The sequence below is a fragment of the Alternaria incomplexa genome (assembly GCF_024043165.1).
Source record: "Alternaria incomplexa strain BMP 0042 chromosome Unknown scaffold_3, whole genome shotgun sequence".
Classification (NCBI taxonomy): Eukaryota; Fungi; Ascomycota; class Dothideomycetes; order Pleosporales; family Pleosporaceae; genus Alternaria; species Alternaria incomplexa.
Window position 1 is genome coordinate 879,786 of NW_026249852.1, and position 16,309 is coordinate 896,094.

Sequence of the window (16,309 nt, forward strand, 5' to 3'; positions counted from 1 at the left end):
GAGTTTCCTGATTTCATGACTTTGCTCCCGTCACTTTCGTTACGAGATTCGCAATCTTCAGGAATACATTCACCACGAGCGCAAGCGCGGCGCTCGGTACGAGGATTTGTAGCCACTCGTACCACAGCTTCGGTCGGACGTCTGTCTCGATCCAGCCAGCGCCTTTGAGCGGTGGCCCGCCGTTGACATTGGGTGTCTCGCCCTCGTCGGCTGGGAAACGCTGGTTTTCGAGGAAGTATTGGAGCAGGTCGTCCTTTTCGCGCCATCGGGCAAGGAGCCAGTCGCTGAAGAGCTTGTCGTCGTGGAGGGGGATGTCGGCGATGCCGAAGCGGCGCCAGTACATGTTTACGGACTTTGGAGGGCGTCCTTGGAAGTAGGTACTATAGAGGGTGAAGAGGTCTTGGCCGTATTGGCCAGCGCTGTTGTGTGTTAGTATCTGAAGAATATGGATGGTAGGCTAGACTTACGGAACGCCCTCGTATGCCATTGTGCAGTCGTAGAGGTAGTCTACAGAGCCTTGCAGCTCTTGCAGACAAAAGGAAAGCCCTGTGCTTCGCGGCAGCAGTGCATGTCTTAGATCCTCAATCTGGTTCTTTTCTGCCCATCTCTTGCTCGATGCGCGACCATTCTTGCTAAGATTTGTGCCTTCGGGGAAGATGAGAAGCCACATAGGGTCGAGACCCTTGGAACCGGATAGTGGGCCGTCGTGACTTCTGCTCAGCTTCCTCAGCCTATGTTGGAAGCGCTCCTTGTCCGTGGACCACTTGCGGGACAGGAAGATGAAGCCGAAGAGCCTCATGCCCCAGCCGAGGATTGGAATGTATTTGAGCGACTCCTTGAGGATGATGTAGAGGTGGCCGTGCATGGACGCGCTGTATGCCATCCACCAGAGATAGACCCAGTCAGTGTAGATCTAGTAGGTGTCAGCTCATTGTTCTACAGGATGTGGCCTGGCCAACCGTACCTGGTGGTTCGAGACGAATACCAGCCTTTCTGGAAAGTCGCATTCGAGCAGGCCATCCTCCTTCTTCCTCATCTGCCCTCTTATGCTCTCGTCTCCACTGACGCGCATCGTGACGGGCGCCCACCAGTACGTCATGGTGGTGACGGTCATGCTAAAGTGCTGCTTGGTCATGGCCATCCACGCGTAGAAGAGGTCCTTGCTATAGAAGTAAAGCGGCAGGCCGATGTATTGGGTGATGGCGATGCTGAGACATGACGTTAGTATCCTATGGGTGGTATTAGCCTTGAGTGTATACGAACGCTATGATGCTGCCGTTGAAGTACGCTGCAAAAAGACACATGCGCAGAAACTGCACAACAGGCCCATGTTTGACCTTGCCGGCTGGATGTTGGGTTGGATCCGGGAGTTTTGGGCCGGAGGGTGTCTTGGTGCGCTGCGCCTTCAGCTTCTCGATGACGGGCACCGATGCGGGCGGCTTGCGCTGCCGGATGTCTGTGGTGGACATGATGCTCGTGGTGTGGGCAAGCATGGGGAGTATGCAGGCAGATCTGAGGAATATGATAGAGAGAGTGTGAGTGCGCGTGCACGCAGGCGGGCGTGGGCGGATGCTCAGGCGGACGAGGGAACTACGGATACGGCCCAGGCATGCGGCGGGGGAGAGTGGGACAGCGCGCTGCCGTCTGCATTGGGCGTCTGGGGGTGAAAGGGCGTGCGAGCGTGGTGTGGAGGAGCAGAGGGAGTAATCAGGCCGCAGCTTTCGCGCATCGTGTCTCCGGGCGCTGGAACTTGGTGCTGCCGATCCGCAGCTTTCCCTCAAGCATGATGACAGCACGGCGGTTCACCCCACTCGTTAGCTCCAGGGCTGGCCTGGTGCGGGCGCTAATCATATCCGGACGCGTTCACTCGCAACTTTCACCTCTTCCACCAGAGGCCCACGTCCACGGGTCGCACCCCTCTGCATGTGATTATGGAGTTTAGTCGCTGCACTTGGACTATCTCCGCGCGTTAGCATTCACTCCGCCCCTAGCATTCACTCCACGCTGTCTGGCATCCTACCGCGGTTCGACTCGTCATCATCCGCTCATATGGCGCCCACTCACCCCTCCAAGCTCTGCGCACAGCTTCGCCTAGCATTTTGGCCCTAGCTTCCTACTCTCTCAAGATGTTTGTACCCCATCGCGTCTTGCCATGGCGCCTCCTGGCTCTACCGGCCCAGACACGGAGCTTCTCTTCGTCTCTACGCCGTCTTGAGATAAGGCAGATTTCAGAGCTTCCCTCGCGCACGACGCCGTCATACATACAGTCGCCCTCGAACACCCTACTGAGCCTGCAATGGCCGTCCCCACCGCGCAACATCCTCGTCACCAAGAAGAAGCGCACACCAAACATCACCGAGTCCGTGATAGAGTTCACGTCCCACATACGCTCCACCTACCCGTCGATAAACGTCATTTTCGATCCCGAGACTACTGAAGAGCTTCACGAGCAGCTTGCGTTTCCGGTATACACATACAAGCAAAGCCAAGGCGCACCGCAATACCTTTCGGATAAAACCGACTTGGTCTGCACGCTTGGAGGCGACGGCACGCTGCTGAGAGCTAGTAGCCTGTTCAGCCATGCTGAAAACGTACCTCCTGTACTGAGCTTCGCCATGGGCACCATCGGCTTCTTGGGCGAGTTCAAGTTCAGGGAATACAAGAGAGCGTTTCGGGAGGTGTACATGAGCGGCGCGCCAGACACGTACGCTACCCTCTCCGACTCGCACGGGACGATTCCACCCGCACCACCCACATCGCCCGATGACCCTCTGGACAAGCCACTGAGCTACGCCGACATACGAGGCAAGGCTATGGGAAGCAACAGAACAGCGCGCATCTTGTTGCGCAACAGGCTGAAGGTGGGCGTCTTCGGGCCTGATGGAAAGAGAATCAGTGGCATCGAAGGCGAGGGCGACACGTACGCCCTGAATGAGGTCACGCTTCACCGTGGCTCCAGCCCGCACCTGAAGATCATCGACGTCTACATCAACAATCGGTTTCTGACTGAGGCAGTCGCTGATGGCATGATCATCAGCTCACCTACTGGATCCACGGCATACTCGTTGTCCTCTGGAGGAAGCATCGTACACCCCCTCGTACCGTCGATATGCCTCACGCCTATCTGCCCTCGATCGCTTTCTTTCAGACCACTGGTGCTGCCAGCTCAGACGCCAATCACACTGCGGCTAGGCAAGAAGAATCGGGGTCGCGAAGTCGAGGTCAGCATTGACGGAAATACCATTACAGAGAAACTGGGCACGGGTATGGAAGTCCGCATAGGTGGAGAAGAGGTCAAGCGGGACGCTCGTGGCTGGGAGGGTGGCGTACCCAGCATCGTGCGTGGCACAAGTGGCAAGGAAGACATGGCTGAGGACCACTGGGTCGGTGGACTGAATGCTCTCCTCAAGTTCAACTATCCGTTCGGTGATCAGGAGCCCTGAATTTGCTACAACAAACATCACATGGCTTCAGACCGCGGTGGTCATATCAGCTGGTAAAGACAGCAATCATATCGGCTATACATAAATACCTACATCACCCCTTCTTCAGGGTCTCACCGAACCTTCATCACATCAACCTATCATGGCTGGACAAAGTTCGCAAGTTCCTACCCAAGCCCGCCAGTATGATACTCCATCCGATTTACGTGTAACAGTCTCGCAGAGAGGCTTCATCGCCAATGCCGTCATCAGGCTCCAAATAGGTTACAATATTGACGCTTCAGACTCAGATGAAGGAATCTCCAGAAATCTTTACAAAGAGTGTGGCGACTGGCTTGGTGCCTTGCACGACCTTTCCAAGCTGGAGGAAGTGAAGAAAATCGAGCTCTACTGTCAGCCCGCTCCCATTATGCAGTGGATGGAGATGCGTGACAACTTCGTGGCAGCAATTGGATTTTTTGAGCGAGGGGTCACGAAGGTGGGTGTATGGGAGATTGTATTTCTGAACTGATTTCGATGCTGCTGTAGCTCATTCCATGAAATTGCATGAAATTGCATGACATTCTTCATAACTAGTTCACAATCAAGACTGTGAGTATCGTAGTGATATCTAGGTAGAGCAGCACGTATGAGGTTCTGATCTAGCTGCATTCATGCTAGCTCACGCTAGGTCGTAAGATCCTCCAAGCGCTGGCCCGGGGGGCTGGAAATCAGCGCTGCGGCATCGACCTCTGAAGAAGCTCCTGCTCCTTCCTCACATGCGCATCGATGTTACGGATTGTTGCCTATTAGCGACCTTCGTTGATGGCGTTGGCGGACACGACACCTTGCCTGAGCCGACAACAGAACGACGCGACTCTGGAGTATGATTCGAATTGGCCGTTCAACGCTCGCCGCCGTGGCTGTTCTTCCACGTTCCAGCGTAATGATGCGTCACTAACTGTGGTGATAGTACAGCTTCCTCTTCAGCGCTGTATCTGTTCGTCATCGGTGCAAAAGAGCGGCCGGGCATGAACAGCACATCTGCGACGAGCTTGGGTTGTAGAAGCTTCTCCACGTCACTTCCCGCCAGATTGCGGTTCACCATGGCACCCAGACTCTTGTATACCGCATACGTCAGACGCCTTGGGCCTGTGAAGTCGACTACATCTCCCATCATCTCCATGGTAGTGTCTTCGACGGCTACGCCATGTTCGGCGGTCTTCTTAGCCAGCTCTTCCAAAACGTCATCTATCGCCTGCATCAGATGCGGTGACCGTGGCTTTGCCATGATGGCCCATATCTCCATCTGGTGCAAGTAATTGTCCGGCCAGCCATGGTCGAACTCCCAACCCACAACCAGACTTGTGTTCGCTTTGTACTCCGATGGAATCCAGTCGTCGATGGGTATGTTCTCACAGGAGACGTCCAGATCGAACCAGATGCCACCTTGATCCCAGAGCAACAAGTAGCGAAGCAGATCTGCCTTCCATATAGGTACTGGAAGCGCAAGGTAGTTGTTGACGATATCCGGCCTTGATGCAAAGGCGGTCCGAACATATTCGTCGCTACTTTCGTCCGTCATGAAGTGCGCTTCGTACTCTGGGTTGGACGTGATGCAGCTATCGGTCCAGTTTCGGGCTTCCTCCGAGAGGCCACGAGGACCCAGCTTGTACCATATAACCCTCGGTATGCCTTCATACTTAGGCGCTTGGACGGTTTCCTGGATGGGCAGGGCGATGTCATCGTGGGCGGAGCGGATGGTGTAGATCTGGTATATGAGAAGAAGGACGCACAAGGCAAAGAGCGACTGATAGCTGACGAACTTGAATTGCAGCCTTGCTAACATACTGAATGAGCAGAATGCCGAACGAAAGCTTGCTGTAATGTGTCGAAGCAGAGTGGTTGTAGCTGCTTCATCATCCACATCAACCTTCATGAGGCTGAATCACGACCGCTGACATTTGAGTCTTTGCAGTCTAGACACCAACGCAAATCTAGGCTTTGTCTTAGACAATCCTTGACAGTTCCGGAAATAAATGGCGCGGATGACCCAATGCCATGGACCCCACGAAAACCTTTGGTGTCAAGAGGTAGTACAGCATATTCAGGCACGTGCGCAACAAAGAATCCGCATTCCTCAACCAAAGACGGAAGTCTTACTGGCTACCAAGATCCGTTGCTCATTTCGGGGATCCGCAGCCTTACGCCCCACCGTGCGTAGACATGCAGATACTTAAGGCCACGACAGGTCTTGGCCCCAGACGGCTGGTGAGGTTGTGTCCTGTCATCCAATGATGGAAAGGGTATGATATGTCTCAGCCCGATTGTAAACTCTCTAGGGTAATGATTCATGAGGGACGGCGATGAAGACCAGTGAACGATCAGTACCAACGACAGATAACAATCATCGTCCGTGACACGTGGTTTGAGAGGCGTATCCCAAGCTCAGCCGCATGCACGAGATAACAGTTCCAACGCTGATCAACAGGAGTTCTCGCGCGCAGACCGACGACCTCCAGCGCCACGCTTCTAGCCATGACAGACTCGTCTTGGTATGGGAAAAGCGTACCACGCCACAGACCACTCTAATCGCCCAGCACTTCCAGGCTGCCGTCGTGACTGTCAGCTCGTAAGCCTCAGGCGTCACTGCACAGGCGCAATCTCAGACTCTCGTCGACTGCTTGAGGTACCGCTCCGACACTTCGCCTGCTTCAACCTTAGGTGCTTACCTCGTTCTGGGTAGCCTGTTCTTCACTCGCTTGAAGCTTACAGACGTTTTCAGACCCGAAGTTCTTTCTACCATCTTTTCATCTTCCAGCAGACGTGTTCTTCTTTTGGTCGTGCTCTAGTCGGATCTTGGGCTACTATAGTTGGACCTTTGTCCATGTCCCAGCGCCCATGGAATTCATCCTCCCGCCATCGCTTGATGTCGCACTGGACATGAGCAATGCACTCAACTACACTATAGGCGAGAAGATTACGGTTTATTGGACGGAGGCACCGGTCGGTACTGCAGTCTCTATAATACTGTGGCAAGCAGATCCGAAGACCGGCGTATCGATTAAGAACATAGAATACATCATACGTATAGCAAGCACTGTCAAAACCTAGAAGACCACTGGCTAACGATATATAACAGAGAGTGTAGTAAACAGAACGAACCAAGAATGGATTATCAGACCTGAGATTAATCTCAAATTGTCCAACCTGTTCCAATTGGCGCTCTACCAAGAGGGCGCAACAGAACCAGAAGACTTCAGCCGGTATTTCTACCTTGAAGACAAAACCGAATCGACAACAAAATCGTCCCTGTCGCTTTTGCCTTCCAGCTCACTGGGCTCAGCGTCTACCGCGAGCTCCACATCCTCCGCCACTGCGAACTCGATACCTACTAGCACACCAACGACAACACCACCATCCACACCCGCACCCGTACCGATATCCAGCGTAGCACCGCTTGAGAACAGCTTTCCCACATCAGCCAAAATCGGCATCGGCGTCGGGATACCTGTCGCACTCATAATCGGCCTCGTCGTTGGTTTCCTCCTATTCCGTCGTCACAGAAAGAAAGACGTTACCCCGTCACCGATGCCTGACACGCAGATCGCTGAACAGTACAAGACCGGGCCTAATCCTCATCCATTCAACAACAACTCTGGTCACTACGGCCCTCCTCTGAACGAAGCACCACCGGAGAGCTTAGTGGAGTTGGATCCACAGCACGCACATAAACCGCCGACCGATGGGGCAGCGCCGGCGAGGTACGAGATGTAACTCTGAGGATCTTCATCAGAGCAGTATATAGTTGAGTACACAGAGGGAAGGCATCAATCTATTGCTCATGTGCCTTTTCACTTGTTGTCAGCGATCGTAGTTTATCGTCATTGCCTTTCTTGTAGCATATTTCACATGACGTTACGTCTTCTCGTCCAACATACTAATTGCATCATCTACATTCCATGCCAGCGACTTGACATCGGCGAACAGCCTTACCGACTTCATGGAACCGTCAGCAGTTGGTGTACCGTAACGCTGTGCTTATTTCCGCCCTCTTGGTGACATACAACAGAACTTCCACGACTTGCTTAGCCGCCTTACCGGCCAACGCGTTGCTCACCGGTCCGTTCTCGACGTCCGGCAACGCCACTAGCCCCCAATGTTTTTCCGTGTAACAATGACTGCATAGGCGGAAATTAGATCGATCCAAACCCCGCCACATGTGTTTGAGCTTGGGTTGGGTATGCACTGTATCACTTCAACTCGACCGCAGTTAAAGTCAGGCGTAAAGTAAAAGGCTGGATTAGTTGGACACCCGGATTCGCGACAGCGGGGCAATGCTATGACCGGGCGGCATGCATACTGTTTTCCGATTTCTCTGCACAGCAGTGACTAATGGACGGGTTTCAAGTGATGTGGCTTGCATTGGGGGCTATGTAAAAAGTAAGAACGCATGCTATAGACGGTAGAGGACGATGGAATCGGGAGAACGGGCGGAGCCGACGTGCGCTTGAGAGTAACCATAGCTTCCAGAAGGCTCAAACACGATAGAACAGGTATCTACCTGGCGCCATGAGAATAAAAAGTGAACCCAGGTACAGCAAACGCGACGACACAAGAAACTGGGGATGAGAAACCAAAAACCACACAGCGAACCAACCGCGTCCTCACCATGAGCCTCAGCGCAGCCTTGCATCAAGCCACCGCATGACTAGATCCCCAAAGCGAGTACATGGGAAGCGGTTCGGGCCGCTTCGTATCGGAAGAACGCTGAGGGCTGGGGTTTTCCCATTTGACGTCCTCAAATGGCCCCGCCGCTGCAGAGTCGGTCCTCGCCAGGCTATCTGTATCAGGTGCTTTGATGGATTCGAGCTCAATGCCCTCGTCAGCCTCGTTATCCTTTGACGTGTTCGTGGTTCGATCGGCTTTTCTGATGCAGGCCATGACCAACAGCATGAGGAGGATGTAGCCGAAGAAGCTCGTAGTCCATGCGAGGATGATGGTGCTGAACATGTAGACGTCGCCGGCGGGTGGGTTGGAGATGAGTATGTTACTGATGGCTACAACACTATGCTCAATTGAAGACGGGAGGCGGGCTGCTTTGTTAGCAGACCTTTTCGTAGGGCCGACAGAATCCCTTGAACCGCCAACCGAGTGAGTGTCGCTGTGTTTCCAGTAGATGTCGCCGCGGTGGCTGTGGAAGTTCAGTCCTAGTGTGCTATACACGGCTGCAGCTTTTGTCCAACCGCATAGTTGATCGTTCCCCAGGTCGAAAAGTTGGAAGCCCTTGACTGCCAAGGCGTTTTTGACGATGTCGGGGTAATAGGTAGTGTATTTGGTGACGACGGCGTAGTCGAACATATTGTTCTCATGCGGGTTGCTGAAAGCAACCACTCTGCTGCCGAAGCCGTCGTGCGGAAGGCATATATTAGGCTTCGTGTGGATCTCGACGTTGTCGGCTCGAGGTATGGTTTTGGCGAAGAGTGAGGTAGGTAGAAGTAATAGGAGGAGAGTAGACATCAAGAACATGATTGCGATGCGAGACTAGCAGTCTTGAGGTAAGCGATCGGATGCTGCCTGATATCGAATGTTTGATAGTAAGAGCTGCGGCGCCGGAAGAATGGTATGGCGTAGTAAGAGTAGAAATGGTGGGCGCGTGATATCTTATAAGCAACCATGGCAGCATGCAGCTTCCGCAATGTAAGAGTGGAAACGAGGGTCGAGGTGTTGTTGTGGTCGCCAGAAGGTGAGAAGGTAGCAGCGATGCTCGCACGGTGCAGTCGCGATCGTCCACCGAGTGGGACCAGGAACACATGAGGCTGAATATTAAATGGAAAGCTCTTGGTGCGAAGCGACGAGGCAAAGTCTATGAGCAGTGTAGCATACAAAGCCCTACAGTTAGACTAGCACTCTCCAAATGAAGTGCAACTTCTCCTGCCCATTACCCCCAAGTGTGCAACTAGTACCCTTCCACGGTACCTCTAGTCCACGAGTCCTTCTTCGCATTCATCCCATATAATAATCATGCCTCGGATGCCTTGGAAAACATCAAACTCTGTCATTGAAATCGATCCAGGTGGTACACGGACGGTAGTGCGGAAGTTGAAACCACCGTAACATGCTATTTCTGACAGCATGTCTGCGGCATACAAGTCCACATCCGGGAAATCAAGAACAAACTCAATATTCGGAAGTGCTCGTATCAGTCTTTTGAAGGCAGACAAGAGAGGTTCGTTACCAGGTAAGCTGAGTTTCGCATAAATCGACGTTGATCCGATCAAGTTCCAGCGTGCGTTGTAAATTTTCCGGTAAAAGATGTATAAAATCATGACACTGCGCTTGTCCCATCTTGTCATCACAATGCGAATGGGTATTGACGCTGCGAGTGCTTGTTTTCTCTCTATGATCTCGATGACCTCCGTGTGTATTTGCCGACACGTACTAAGGAGGGCGATTCCCACTTGAGCGATCTGAAGAGACAAGCCGGGCTTTTTTGTAGCAAAGATCTCTCGGCATTCGTGGCGGAAGACTTCGTTCGGGATGTGCTCGTATATCATCAGCCGGAGTTCGGCTGGAAGGTCGAGAAACCTGAAGGTATCGGGACCGGGAGAGGGCAGGCGCGACATTGTTGTTGTATATAGCTCGAAAAAGCTTGAGGGTGTTTGGAAGCAAAAATGAGAGGTGTTCGAAAGCGAAAGATGCAAGAAAGATTTGATGAAAATATTATAGCTTGGTGTAATTGAAAGACTTCGGTCCTCGCATGCTGACGCCCGTGGTTGAAGCGACCCGTGCCGACTAATCGTCAACTTGCTAACATCACTATGACCCTAGCAACCCAGTCATAGCAGCGACCAATCAAATCCCAAAATGCCATACGGTCGATAGGATAACTCTGAGCTCGGACCTTTGTCTAGCGTACCCTAAAGATCTACGATCTACTTGCGAGCTTGCGCGGTTGACCTTTGGGTTTCGGCGCTGAAGTAGACTCTGTGGCATCGTCGTCAGGCTTTGAATCCAGTTCCTTCTCACGTTGAGCTAGGGCCTTTTCTCTTTCGTCTAGCTCTGTCTGTCGTCGATCAAGTTCGCTCTCTCGTTGGTCCAGTTTCTTTTCTCGGTCGTCCAGATTCTCCCCGTTTTGTGCATCGGAGTTCTCGCTAGGATTGGTAGCTTCAGTAGCATCGTTGCGCATACTGTCTGTCTGGGCTGATTGGGCTTCACTATCATTTTGCTTTGCATTCAGCTTCCGTGGCTTCTTGCGACCTTCAGCGTCGCTCTTTTGCGCTGGATCTTCACTTGATGGCTCTTCAGGCTGATTCGCACTGGGCTTCGAGTCCGAGTCTCCGCCCGTTGCTTGCGCACCAGCCTTCGCAGCGTCTGACACCTCTTTCTGATCTGGCATCATGCCCTTCGCACTCTCCATCCAACCCTCATCAATCTGACCTCCACCTCCCTCACTCTTGAACTTCTCAAGCTCTTCATTCCCGGGCATCTCTTCTTCGTTAGCTTGTCCCATCATCTTTTCCAGCGTCTTCTTCTGCTCTTCGCTCGCTGCCCATTGTGGGAGGAAACTTGTGAGTTTCTTCATCCCCTTCCCTGCTACTTTGCCCATGTTTACCCATGGGCCGTGGAGCGCACCTGTCGCTCCACCTACTCCAGCACCTATCCCACCAAGTAGAGTTGAAGAGATGCCGCCAACCAAAGTCCCGGTGATTGCGCCTAAGGTGGCACCGGGCGCGACACCAAGGCCTGTGCCCATTGCCATGCCCTGAAAAGCGCCCGAACGAAGATATTTTGCGGTCTTTCCGAATGACTCAGCCTCGATGTGTGCATTCGTAGCTTCTTCTGTCAGCCTTTCCCGTTCGTCCGGATCGCTGGCCGCAGCTGCTGCATCCTTCAATTCTTTGGCTTTCTTTTGCGCGGCGAGGGCAGCATTGGCGGCTTTCCCAGATTCCTGCCGCACCTCTTCTTCGGAAACGGCGGGCTTGTTAGACTCTTTGTTCTCTTCATCTTTCTTGCCCCCATCTTTGTTCAACTTTTTAGGAGGCATGATTGTTAGTTGGTTTTCTCAGAGTTGTGGCGGCTGCAGGGTATCCCCTGGTGTACGTCATTGACGCTAGCTTCCCCACTCGAGAACCTGAATTGGACGCGTTCAGGACGCGCTACGACCTTTCCATGTTTTCAACTGCACACGCGTGCTACCAGCGTTGTGGAGATGACTTCTATCATAAAGACTATTAATTTATTCAATCCATCGTCATGCAAGAGGGATTGCTTGAGCCGATGATGGCGGTTCCACACGCGAGGTCTATGATGACCTGTTCATCAGTTGAAGGTTGGTATCAGATGGACGAGACTTGTCTGCATTTTTTCATATTAACACAGGACAGGAACTAGCTACTAGGCGCGGCACATGCGACCGTCAGTCCGAACAGTCCAGGCTTCGCTGCCTACACCAACAGTGGCGTAGAATAAACTTGAAGGGTCCCACTTCTTCTTGATCGTCAACAACCTGGCGTAGTTCTGGCCCCAGAACGTCTCCTGGAAATTCGGCTGACGGAAATCGGCCTCGTTTACGTACGATCCGCTACCAGGCGTCGCGGCTTCAACAAGCGGGATGATCTCGTTCGTCATCTTGTCCTGGGTTGCGAACGCCTCCGACCACGGAGCTGTGAAGTTCCATGGAAGTGTCAAGGTCGCGTGCACGATTGCCTTGCGCCAGGCCGGGTGGACCGACGTTGTTTTCTCCGAACCAAACGCTTTCACATCTGTTCCGACTCCGATCCAGGTCACTCCCTTCTCTACGACAGCCTTCCAGTTTTCAGAGATGTTGCCCACAACACTTCGTGGGATCAAGCGAGTACCGTACTGGGCGATGCCGACCTGGATGTTGCCGAGAGGAAGGGGGCCGAAGTACTTGTCGTAGTGCTCATAGTACGTGTCGAATTCGCTGTATTCAGCGGTGTACTTGACGCCTTTGGAGTCCAGCCTAGCGACGAAAGGTGCAAGCATGGCCTTGACTTCGTCTTCCGTCTTGTTGTAGGCGTTAAGCGGGGAGATCATGAAAAACGAAGACGTGAAGTAATGGACCACCATTGCTCCGGCATCTACCATAGCAGGTAGCTCCTCGTGGAACGCTTGGATAGCGTCGTAGAACACGTCCTGGTCGTTTTCCGTGGTGAAGAACGACAGTGAGGCGCCGCCGAAAACAGCTTCCTTGTGCGCTTTGACAGTCATCCCTACCACAACGCCGTAGGTGCTGCCACCGCCGCCGTTGAGAGCCCAGTACAGGTCTGCGTTTTCTTTTGTATTCGCATTGACAAGCTTTCCGCTTGCTGTTACGACTTCCCAATTCAGTACGTTGTCGGCAGCGAGGCCGAAGCTAGTACTGATAGCGGAATGCCCACCACCCTGTGTGTAACCGCCAGCGATGCCCACAGTAGGGCACTCGCCTCCAACCACGACCAAGCCCTTGTCTCGGGAAGCAGCCATTAGTTCGAAACCTTGAACGCCGGCACCAATCTTAAAAGCCGGGCCATTATATTCTGAACCCATGAACGTCGGAACATGGGTGATTTCCTTGAGATGGTGTGTCCACACCGCTAGTGAGCCCGCGCCTGTGGAACGACCGAGATAATCATGGCCCGTGTTGCGGATGACGAGACGAATGTTCTTGGACGCAGCAAACGCGATCGCGCGCTGTACATCTGCAGGTCCTGACGCATCCACAGCGTAACGGACATAATTTCCAAGCTCACATGGGCGGTCTCGAGGCTGGAAGGGATCGCAGCTCTGGTTAGCGAAGAAAGGTGCCATTACAGATGAAGAGGATTCATAGCTGACTACACGTTAGAGTGAGATCTTCAAAACACATGTGTGGAACATACTGAATCTTCTCAAACTGCCAATCCTTCTTCAGACTTTCACAAGTCGCGTCGTCGAAAGTCGGAACGTGGCAGGGGGCTCCGAGTGGTACGGTTGCCACTAGACGTCCGCCCACTGTCTTGTTCAAGCTGTTCCACTCTGCTTGCGAAGGCCATGACTTGTCTCCTGGGAACGACTTGCATTGATTGGGGGTTGGGTTAGCAGAAACGACGCCAAGAAGCGCGAGGACCAGGGTGTAGGAACGCATCTCCAGGGCATGAAAAAAGATAAAGTTCTGCGACCTGAAAGATGTCAATCTCCAAGACGTACGGATTAATATAAACAGAAATTCAGGCTCCCTGCATGCGCCGCGCTTGACGGTGGCGAGCAAGCTAGAGCAGTTGTGGGACTAGAAATCTAGTGTCCGGTGGGGTGGACCGTCCCGGGATGATACCGCGACCCCATTTTATGGCCGTGGCGCCGATTGTCTTGGATCTAAGTCTACGTGAAAAAGCCCTCTCGCGGAGTTATGCAGAGGACCACAGGTTGTAGGAGGAGAGCACGCCTCATCATGAACACGTGATTGATGGATAGCTGTCGTAACGTCGGAGTCACTCTGCTGGTACGGGGACGGCGAGTTTGCCATCGATTGGAAGCTGGGGTTTGTACTGGCCATTCGGCATCTATCAACAGGGATCGCGCACGGCTTTTCTACATTGAGAAACCTCCGATGCAACCGAGCACGTCCACCGCGAGGGCGGGTCGGCGGCTCTCCAGGCGAGATGCAATCGTCCCATATCGTCTTTCTAGACCCTTAAAATTAGGAGATTTCTCACCGAGCAGTGCCGAACCCGTTTCCCGTTACCGTTACCAATATGCCTTGGTATTATTTGGTCTAGCTCTAAGAAGAAGGTCTTTTGTGCCGGCCAACACTTGGGCTGCATTGCAACCATGTGCGTTAACTGTTAGGCTACTATAACTTCGGACAATACTGGGAATATTTACAGGTTTCACCTCGTATGAGAGTCTCCTTTGCTTTCGATCAAGGCATGCTTTCCTGACGGGGTTATGATAGACCGGGTAAAGGCCGCGCTGAACCCCACGCGGTTTCGTCCTCTTGGACTGCCAATACGCTGGAAACAGTCGGAACTGTGTAGACGCTGAATCGCAATGCCTAGTATTTTGATGTGTTCTCTCCCAAAGGTGACAAGTCTACCACCTCAATCAAGGGAATTTCGAACACCCTCAGACCTACATCGACACTACGTACTCTTGTTTGCGTGTCATTGTCCTAACGTAGGCCTCAGGCCTGTTCAGCTTTTCCTTGTGCGAGGTGCTACTCAACCACTACTTTGAACGAAACTCCCTTGAGCAAGCCAGTGCGATGGGCTGGACCTACAACACTCCCGATGATATCGCCAACGAGGGGCCGCAAATCACTGCAATCGCAATCGTTTTCACAGCAGTGTCACTGTTGGTTCTGACCCTTCGTTTCTACGTGCGCGGCTGCATAACCAAAGCCATTGGAGCTGGTAAGTAGGCACAGAGCTGTTCCTCGACACATAGCTAACGTATCTATCGTTGCTAGATGACTGGATACTAGTTGTGACTTGGGTGAGCAACTCGACTCTCTGCTGTAGCTGTGGGACTGACAATTGCGCAGATAGCATCTTGTGGCTTCGCCGTTGTGACTATCGTTCGTACGTTAGCTGCACAGTGTCTGTGGCATCAAGACTGACGGCGCAATGCTAGAAACCAAATGGGGACTTGGACTCAAGCACCTGAAGGATATGCCGGATGAGAATCTCTTCAACTTTGGACTTGTAAGTCTCGCCCGCTCAAGTGAACACATTTCGACCCTGACCAGACTAGATACAGTACATGGGTGCACCATTGTAAGACAACAATCACGACACGACCACGATACGCCTGTCTAACATTCGCGATAGCTACATAACAAGTATACTGGGCTTCAAACTCAGTCTACTGTTGACCTATCTACGTATCATGCCAAAGGGCGCGTCGCGCAACGCTACCATCACCGTAATAGTCGCATGCATACTCTTTCACCTCTGCTTCCTGGTTGTACAAACCAACCTCTGCCAGCCGGCCGCGAAACAATGGGACCCTTCCATCACCTGGGGCCAGTGCCTGCCAGCCGTGCCCTTCTACACCAGCATGGCATCTTTGACCATTGTCTTCGACATAGTAGTGTAAGTGCCTCCTTCGCGTCTGTCAGCAAAAGCTTACCTCAACAGCATGTTCCTACCCTTCCCCGTCCTCCTCAAGAGCCACATCCAGAAGCGGAAGAAAATCGCCCTGTTGTGCCTCCTGGCCCTAGGCACATTCATCACGATCATCCAAGTCCTTCGCATCCGAACCGTTCGAAACCTCGCCAACTACCTCGACTCTAGCAGTCTCATTATGTGGTCGACTGTTGAGAACAACTTGGGTATAATCGTCGCGTCCGTACCGACACTGGCACCCCTCTTCAAGTCATTCGTTGAGAAGACACAAAAGAGCTCATATGGCAACTCGGCAACAAGATCAAAATCTTTGTACGCCCTAAGGTCGAGACGCAGTACCAGGCAAGGTTCTATCCCACTTGGAAGCGGTGTCCATCAAGCGACGCATGTGTCTGGGCCTTTTGAGAGAGAAAGCGAGGAATTCATAATGGGCGATGTCGCTGCTATAACAAAGAGAACCGAGGTGACTGTTTCTTCTCGTGTTCGGGAAGAGTTGAGCGGGCCAAATAATTAGTCACTGTCTTCGCATTTGGTTCAATATCATACTACCGCATTGATGATCTTCCCTGGGGGAAGCCTGTACTCTATGTGTTATTACGATGCTTGAGCACATTGCAGGAAGGCTGAGTCGAAATCTGCACAGTCTCATACGGTGCAACGTAGCAAAGCTCGCTTCGACAATTGGTTAATACATCATGAACAATTTATGCATATCTACGTCATGTTTAGTCTAGAAGTCGCAATGGTAGTACTCGGTTGCGGGGAAGCGTCGCCTTCGAT

The 16,309-nt window shown here is 52.6% G+C and overlaps 8 protein-coding genes across 8 annotated transcripts; 3 read left to right on the forward strand and 5 right to left on the reverse strand.

The window, feature by feature from the left end:
• Positions 1 to 13: 13 nt before the first annotated feature.
• On the reverse strand, positions 14 to 1,469 carry J4E90_002680 (uncharacterized protein; the record flags this gene model as incomplete). Its single annotated transcript, XM_051432256.1, has 4 exons — positions 14 to 419; positions 468 to 913; positions 965 to 1,208; positions 1,264 to 1,469. 4 exons carry the CDS (start codon positions 1,467 to 1,469, stop codon positions 14 to 16), a joined length of 1,302 nt encoding a protein of 433 aa, XP_051293678.1.
• A 657-nt stretch (positions 1,470 to 2,126) lies between these two features.
• On the forward strand, positions 2,127 to 3,443 carry J4E90_002681 (uncharacterized protein; the record flags this gene model as incomplete). Its single annotated transcript, XM_051432257.1, has 1 exon — positions 2,127 to 3,443. One exon carries the CDS (start codon positions 2,127 to 2,129, stop codon positions 3,441 to 3,443), a length of 1,317 nt encoding a protein of 438 aa, XP_051293679.1.
• Positions 3,444 to 4,326: 883 nt separating this feature from the next.
• J4E90_002682 (uncharacterized protein) lies at positions 4,327 to 5,271 on the reverse strand (the record flags this gene model as incomplete). Its single annotated transcript, XM_051432258.1, has 1 exon — positions 4,327 to 5,271. One exon carries the CDS (start codon positions 5,269 to 5,271, stop codon positions 4,327 to 4,329), a length of 945 nt encoding a protein of 314 aa, XP_051293680.1.
• A 1,052-nt stretch (positions 5,272 to 6,323) lies between these two features.
• J4E90_002683 (uncharacterized protein) lies at positions 6,324 to 7,199 on the forward strand (the record flags this gene model as incomplete). Its single annotated transcript, XM_051432259.1, has 2 exons — positions 6,324 to 6,510; positions 6,565 to 7,199. 2 exons carry the CDS (start codon positions 6,324 to 6,326, stop codon positions 7,197 to 7,199), a joined length of 822 nt encoding a protein of 273 aa, XP_051293681.1.
• Positions 7,200 to 8,117: 918 nt separating this feature from the next.
• J4E90_002684 (uncharacterized protein) lies at positions 8,118 to 8,951 on the reverse strand (the record flags this gene model as incomplete). The annotated part of the gene is made up of 1 exon (XM_051432260.1): positions 8,118 to 8,951. One exon carries the CDS (start codon positions 8,949 to 8,951, stop codon positions 8,118 to 8,120), a length of 834 nt encoding a protein of 277 aa, XP_051293682.1.
• A 1,399-nt stretch (positions 8,952 to 10,350) lies between these two features.
• On the reverse strand, positions 10,351 to 11,469 carry J4E90_002685 (uncharacterized protein; the record flags this gene model as incomplete). Its single annotated transcript, XM_051432261.1, has 1 exon — positions 10,351 to 11,469. The coding sequence occupies one exon, from the start codon at positions 11,467 to 11,469 to the stop codon at positions 10,351 to 10,353; it is 1,119 nt and encodes a 372-aa protein (XP_051293683.1).
• Positions 11,470 to 11,819: 350 nt separating this feature from the next.
• Positions 11,820 to 13,551, reverse strand: ZEB1 (Zinc finger E-box-binding homeobox 1; the record flags this gene model as incomplete). The annotated part of the gene is made up of 2 exons (XM_051432262.1): positions 11,820 to 13,257; positions 13,307 to 13,551. The coding sequence occupies 2 exons, from the start codon at positions 13,549 to 13,551 to the stop codon at positions 11,820 to 11,822; spliced, it is 1,683 nt and encodes a 560-aa protein (XP_051293684.1).
• Positions 13,552 to 14,667: 1,116 nt separating this feature from the next.
• On the forward strand, positions 14,668 to 16,043 carry J4E90_002687 (uncharacterized protein; the record flags this gene model as incomplete). Its single annotated transcript, XM_051432263.1, has 7 exons — positions 14,668 to 14,815; positions 14,872 to 14,897; positions 14,947 to 14,983; positions 15,036 to 15,106; positions 15,156 to 15,178; positions 15,233 to 15,496; positions 15,542 to 16,043. 7 exons carry the CDS (start codon positions 14,668 to 14,670, stop codon positions 16,041 to 16,043), a joined length of 1,071 nt encoding a protein of 356 aa, XP_051293685.1.
• Positions 16,044 to 16,309: the final 266 nt, after the last annotated feature.